Genomic DNA, 7,780 nt, shown 5'->3' with positions numbered 1-7,780 from the left:
TATATATAATGTAAAACACAAATAAGAAAGAAATACTCCGTTTGATTCTTCACCAACACAATTTACGGCTCAAATTATGGAATGACATAAGCTTGCAAAGGGTTCGAGTCAGGCTTGAACAAGGAAGACAAAGGGAGCTTGCTTTAATTTAACAATTCCTTGTGTGTGATTTGCTGGAGAAGCGAAGTAAGCTAAGGCAGAGGGTGATCGAGTACCTCGGTCGTGGCTTCAAGGGAGGCAAGGTAGAGAGAAGATGAAAGCTTCAGAGGCCTTTGTATGTTGCGACACCGGCATTGTTTCCCTTATGGATCTAATTATGACTGTATCAAGGAGATAGGCGCAGAAAAAACTAGGAAATTGGGAGTTTCGGAGGTTACAGTATACTAAAATCTTGTTGTTGGTCTTCCCGGGCGCATAAGGAGAAGAAAGTGGGAGTGTCGGGTTTTTGTAGACCGGCCATCCTGTCATTGCCTTCCTAGATTGTTCTAATCACAATTTTATCGCGAGTGCATTGGTCTGGAGACAACGCAAAGGAAAAATAGGAGTTTCGAAGTCTTCGTAAGTCACGATTTTGTCATTGTCTTCCCATCCAGCCTTAATAACAACTATATTGGAAACGAACGACCCCTTTGTTGCCTTAACAAGTGCAGCGGAGACAGGCTGGAGTATTAGAGGTCACTGTACGCCGCAATTACGTTCTTGTCTTCCCAAACGCAAGAGAGACAAAGAAAGAGAGGCAAGATGCGGCTCCTGCGTGCGAACTAGGAGTAGATCGGGCAGCCAGGAGAAGAATAGCGTGGAAGGGGCAATCGATGGGACTAATTTCATCGTACGATCAGGAAGGAAGACGAGTTGTGGCTCAACCATGTTGCTTTCCTATGATTTCACAAAGTTTTGGAGTTGGCAAATGGGTTGCATGTGAGGGGAGGATCGAGCGAGTGTTTTGTAGCAATTGTTTGCGATCAAGAGGAAGAAGTTGGGAGGCTTGACCTCCATTGCGATTTCTCTGCTCAAACAAGGAAAGAGAAAAACTTCGGGGACCTCCGAGGGAGAGGATCAGTTGTTTCATGATGAGGAGTAAGTTGAGCAGGAATAATTATAGGCTTCTTTTTTATTTTGTTCTTTTTTTTATTTTATTCTTTATTTTTAATAAGTATTTTATTGTTCAACATATGAATGAAAAATAGCTCAAGGAACCATTCTCATTTGGGAGTCAAAGGCCATATTATGATATAATTTCATAGTTCCAAAATTACCACAACATATCACTAGTTACTGAAGAAGAGAAGTTATCAAACAAAGCTCAATTATAGTGATTGTGACTCAATCTTGGTAGATGAGCAAAATTAACTAGGTTTTAATTCTTAGAGCTTTAGGAAAAATAATTGTGGCCAAAGTAAATGACAAAGGCATTGATGAAAATGAAATCATCTTTCTTCCCTACCTGAGGGGAGGGGGTGATAATCATGCATAAATTCATATGCCCTATTTAGTATATAGCCATCGTATAAACAGTAGATACAAAAAGCCAACCACAAATGGTGTGATACAGAGAGAGAACTAATAGCATTATGTCAAAGCAAAGAGTAGGTACAGTAGCAGAGGCAAAGCACCACAATTGGTTGTGCATCTTTCATGAATGTAAGGAGAGCAAATCATTTGTGTATGACATTGAGAGATAAATAGGCCTTGGTAGTGAGTCGATGATCCAAAAGATCCCTGAAGGAGAATCGATAGACAAGAATTTGGATGACCTTCTACATAAGCCTCCTAATTGTCGCCCATAATATCATTATTGTTGGAGATGTATGCTTGAGAGTTAATGAAACGAGAGACGACAAAAAACCAATGCAACTCATGATAAAAAGCTCTAGTAACCAATATAAGACCATAAATTCCATTGTAAATTTTGCATATAATGTAAGCATGATCATGATAAATAAAGCTCTATTGTTGTATCATGAATATATCCTCATAAAGGGAAACCTAAAAAAACATTGTTGACATCAACTTATCGAAGAGTCTAGACAATTAAAAAGACTGAAAACGATAATAAGAATGGTGGGCTTTACAAATAAAATAAAAGTATCAAAACAGTAAACTCCAGGGCACTGATGAAATCCTTTTGCAACTAGAATAGCCTTGTAACTCCCAAAAGATACATCGAATAAATGCTTGATGTAGAAAATCCACTTAGCAACCAATAAAGTTTACATTGCATCTAAGGGAACTAGATCTCATGTATTATTCTGAAAAGATAATCATACTTTGGCATTGTCCAATGCTACTTAAGATCCTTGATGGATTGAATCGCAAAGAATCAGACAAAGCATTGAGATATAATAAATTCAAAATTAAGGTCATTTTAGTAATTGGCAATGAGAATTTTGTTCTTATAGCTACTAACAATAACATAAAGAGGAGAGGAACTAGAGATAAAGAGAAGGATCCTTGTTTCAGTTGAAAATTTTTTTGACATAGGCAATAGGGAGGAGAAAGGCACAACAGCACAAAGTGCTTGGGGTTAGGTTAAAGAGAGTTAGACGTAATGGGAACATCCACTACATAACTACCAAAGAGTATAGGTATGATACTGTAAATTATCTATTTGTAAGTAGAAGTTAACCTTAATCAATTACGCCCCATGGTTATCTCATGAATACATCCTCAAAAAGAGTACCGTGGGGAAAAATATTGTTGGCACCTAGTTTTCAAGAGTCCAACAATATTAACATTAAGAATAAAAATGAATCTAGCAAAGGTGAGCTTTACTACTAAACTAAAAGTATTATAATAATTAATACAGGACACTATTGAAATCACTCTACACTTAGAGAAGACTTGCACTTGTCAAAAAATTCATTCAGCAAATGATTAGCACAAAAAATCACTTGCAACTAATAAGGTTGTGTTGGGTCTAAGTAAACTAAGCCCCATGTCTCATCTAAAACAAAAGCATCTCCGACATTGTCTAATGTCACTTAAGATCATTTGATGGCTTGGGACATAGAGGTTGGGGCAAGGTCAATGGATGTAGCAAGCTAGGTGCTTAGCTACATCATAGTAATTGCTTGTGAATATTATTTCCGAAAATAACATAGACGGAAGAAGCGTCGATGGTGAATGGAGGAAGCTTTGTTTCAATTGAAAATGTTTTTGGCATGGTCAGTAGGGGGAAAGGAAGCATGGTGATGCAAAGATTTAGGCTAGGCGTATGGATAAGGGTAGAGTAGGGTTGTTTATAATGAAGATGGGGCATCAATGATGGGACTAGATAGGAGTAAAGGTGGTGATACCATGGATTATATGTATGTGAACGGAATGAGAATAAAAAAGGCATTAATGTATGTGAACAGAAAGAGATAAACAAAAGGACATTAATGTATGCGAACAGAATGAGATGAACAGGAGAAGTAAAGAAAAAATGAATTCTACAAATTTATATGTTGTGGCATATAGAGAGATATGGGTTTAAGACAAAGGCAAAAGCAGTGAGTGGGTACATAACCTAGAAAGACTCGAGGTAAGGAACAATTTTCCAATTTGTGAGAGGAATTGGGCTTGAGCAATGGAAAACACTGACAACTAAAACTAAACAGATTGGAGGAATTAAGAGGAACACAAAAAAGTGTGGCTTATGAAGAGAGGAGATGTTGTGTGAGGTGAGGGAGGGGTTGGAGATGATTGATAGAGCATATAACAATGGTGAATGCATGGAACCAATAATTTAGAGACAGTATATGCTAAAGAGAGAAGATAATCACATATTCTATGATGATGGCGTTCATAAACCCATTTTTTCAAGTGTTTTAGGTGGGGAAATAAAATAAAAGAAATTAACTAAAAATAGAGGGAGGGCTTGATATTATTCTTACCAAAACAGTATTGATAATTTTATGGCTGAAGGTTTTTTCACAAATGAATTAAAACAAATAAAGATATCATAGAATAGAAAATTTTATGATTGGGAAATCCAAACATGGTTTGTGAAGTGGCCAGCAAAAACAACACTATACTAGAAATTAGAAACGTGTCATGAGTGAAGTCAACACATTAAAAAAATATAATTTTAAAAAGCAAAGTGGAGAGACAGCGAGAGAGAGTTGAAAGGTAAAGCTTGTAACATTTTATGCATTAACACAAGTTAAAACTAAATTTCATAAATATTTGATAGATATAGATGTGTTTGAAACAAGGTGCCAAAAATTGGAAGATGAATGATGCCATAGTCAATAATGTTACTCAAATGAAGAAACAGCCTTAAGAATTACTACGGTTACAAATGAATTTGATTGTAAAAGTTGGCCTCTCATGAGAGACATCATTAGTTTTTCATGGTAAAAGAGTTTCAACTTGATGATAACCCTTCTCAAGGAAGGAAGAAAGCTAGAAATTCAATGGATATTATTTGTTAAATTAAATTGAGCGATAAAAATGAGAATATTTTTCATAAAAATTGATTGTAGAAGTTGGCCTCCCATGAGAGCCATTATTAGTTTTTCATGGTAAAAGAGTTTCCCCTTGATGAGAACCCTTCCCTAGAAAGGAAGAAAGGTAGGAATTCAATGGATATATTATTTGTTAAATAAAAATGAGAGATAAAAATGAGATTATCTTTCATGATAGGGACACAGAGAACATTCTTTACCGAAAAAGCATGAGATAGTATGTAGAGATATTTTGAAGCAATTTGCGTGATGAAAATCCATGCCTTCACCGATCATTGTTCTATTGATTTCATAATAAATAGTACGAATGTAGTCATTATGTAACATGGCACGGGCCACCTCTATCAAGAAGCTAGCTAAAAAAGTTGGATGTGTTGATTTTTGTCAGCTTTTTCTTGTGATTTCAATGGTGACAATGAGTAGTTTTCCCATTGAATTTGATTTGAAGTTGCATCGACTTCATCTAACGCTAACAAAACATATGACACTCGATAAGAGTGCAACCTTGAACATGAGTACACAACACCATTTGCAACAAACCAAGTAAGGTTGAGGGCAAAACAAATTGAATGGTGGTATTGGAAGATCGTGAGAGAAAAACACCGTTGGGAGGTTAGGATGAAAACAAGCATGGTTGATACTAGTTTCAATTGTTGAATTTTATTCAACTGAATTAAGAATTAATCAAATTTGCAAAAATTGGGGGAGGAAATGAATTGGAATGTTCAAGACATAGCATTAGTTATTTGTTGGTCAACTTCTTATGTATTTCATCAAAGGAAATTGTTGTGTCATAGCTGGTTAGTGTCACAAGAAGCTTTCAATTCTCATCAGAACCACCGAGATCTTCTTAGGTCTGTTTGGGGCAGTTGCATCTTATTAAAAAACAGTTGTAAAAATGCTAAAAAAAATTTGATGTTCAAAAAACTGTGGTGGCTATTGCAATTTAAAAAAAAAAAAGTCAGACCGCAACTAGAAAACAACCACAACACCTAGCAAGGGTAGGAGGGAACACGTAAATTTCAGCAGCAACTTTTTGAAAAACATTCAAAACGCAGTTTAACCAAACATATAACACTGCGGTGCGATGCCGCACCGCCACCCCAAACAGACCCTTAATGTGATCCTCGTTGGGTTTGCAGAGGTTTGCGAATTCATCAACACATGTTTTTATAATTTCCAAACAATTTTTGAGCCCTTGTTGGAATGATTGTTGTTTCTTTATCCACTTGATGTACCGACGAGAGTTCCCAACAAGATTGATCATGATAACATGTCGGGCATCATAAAAGGTTTTTAGTTAAGAGGTTGATGGATGAGCTGAAATAATCAATTAATGCATCAAAGAGTAATGTATCTTAGTATATGCATGATTAACATGTTGTTTTAGGACAACTGACGTTTCCTACAGAGAAACTTAATGGAGGAGCAAGTTAAAAGTCACTAATGAATTTATAGAGATTGTAGCCAATGAGAGTAGCTTCTATCTGAATTTTCCAGTATGAATAGTTGGTAGAGGTGAGTTCAATAAATTCACGTCAGTAACAAGAGGTTCTGAGAGTTCTTGTGTATTGAAAACAATGAGTTGAGTAGTTTTGTTAGCGAGTGTGGTAGTATAGTGCATGCCTCATGTGAGAAAGATAATAATGGGTTGAGCGGAGATCGACCTCCAAGATGAGGTCAGAGAAAAGAAATAAGCTTTAGATTTGGCAATGAGGTTTCAAAGTGGTGTTGAGGGGGCAAAGCTTTAAGGGACTAATAATGGATTAGGACCAATAGCTAGGGTTAATGGTGGCTTGACATTATTGATACTACGTAGTGAAATCTCATAGGGTATGCGCAGAAGAAAGTAAGGCCGAAAGACAATGAGAAAGGGAGAGTTTGGGTCAAGTCTCCGATACCATGAAGAGAAATGATGTGGAGAGTAGAAGGTAAAAATTCCTTTTCTATTATTATTATAATATTTTCAGCAATAGATGCTTGCTACAATTTATAGACTGTTTTAGGGGAATATAAAAAGAAAATATTAATACAACATTACAAGAATACATCCTCTAATCTAATTACATTTCTATTATATTTAGTTTTTACTTTTGGTCAGTCCATATGATCATTGATTCATTTATGCATAATTGACTGCTTGCAATTGTTCCTGAGGTCCAACATTGTGAAGAAATGGAAAACAGAACTGCAACATCCTATGAAATCTCCATTGCATGTTCTCATCAATGAATTTAGTTAATCGCAAATGCAAAACTAGAAAATTTCTTTCTTGTATTTTTGGGGGCGGGGGTTGGGGTGTAAAAAATGTGCCACTTTATCCTTAACTTCTCCTACACTAGAATATATAAAACTTTTGCCCCTGATTTAATGATAAACCCTTTCGCACGCTCAGTATACTATTTCACATAGCAAGAACAAGTGAACCCGATCAAACTGGATATCGAATTCAATAAATCATGACAACGATACAATAGCTTACGTCCGGGTGAAGGTGGCCATCGATCTCCGCCACCAGTAACCTCCATCGACATTCCTCCCCACATTCTCGGTCAAAATAATCTGCGCTTCCTGGCCTCCCAGTACAGAGCGCGGGCAAATTGAATGGTACAGATGGGCGGATGAGAAGCGGCTGATTCGCTGGCAACTGGAGTTTCTGATGACGGCCAATGCAGCCATCTGGAAAATGGAAAAGGGCGAATCGAATGGATGAAAGATGGAAGACGTGCAACTTAAGACAGAAAACCCGTCGGGATATGGGGTTTCCGTAGAGGGTTTTCAAGAAGTCGGAATGAACTGTGGTGATGGAGGCGGTTTAGTCGACGAAGATGACGACTGTGGCCTGTGTCGCCTGCTAGGGTTTATAAGAGATTTATGTTGGTCGAGTGCCCCGGTGAGAGTGATGGCGAGGGTTTTCTTGAGCTGTTTGGCTCTCTTCTGTAATTAGAGTAATTTTTATATAACCACCGCCTAAAAAAATTAATATAACATTTTAATCGGTTAATTTTAAAATATAACATTTTAAAAATTTATAATTAATAAAATGTTTTAATCACCTAAAATCACTCAGTCATAAATGGGTTTAAGAGAATGATTATAATAAAAAAGTGCTTAAATATTATATTTAAAATTAATCTATTAAATTTATATTAAATATTTTTTTATAATTAAAAAAGTTTTCATTATATGGAAGGTTCACATACATATCACTTAATTCTTACGTAATTATATATCTAATACCTTAAGTTTAATTTTTGCTTACATATCACTTTATTTACGTTTAACAAAATGGTTAAAATGTAATATTATATATTTTTATGATTGATATGCAA

General features: G+C 36.0%; 1 protein-coding gene across 1 annotated transcript in view; it reads right to left on the bottom strand.

Moving 5' to 3' along the window:
- Positions 1–7,367, bottom strand: part of LOC110029750 (elongation factor Tu, mitochondrial) — a 25,657-nt gene extending 18,290 nt beyond the window's left edge. The window contains exon 1 of the mRNA XM_020732177.1: positions 6,931–7,367. Within this exon, the coding sequence (XP_020587836.1) occupies positions 6,931–7,127 (197 nt within the window). The 5' untranslated portion in view covers positions 7,128–7,367. The remainder of the gene's footprint in view (positions 1–6,930) is intronic.
- Between the last annotated feature and the right edge of the window lie 413 nt (positions 7,368–7,780).

The sequence above is a fragment of the Phalaenopsis equestris genome, unplaced genomic scaffold, assembly GCF_001263595.1.
Source record: "Phalaenopsis equestris unplaced genomic scaffold, ASM126359v1 Scaffold000600, whole genome shotgun sequence".
NCBI lineage: Eukaryota > Viridiplantae > Streptophyta > Magnoliopsida > Asparagales > Orchidaceae > Phalaenopsis > Phalaenopsis equestris.
This window is presented reverse-complemented; position numbering and strand designations above follow the sequence as displayed.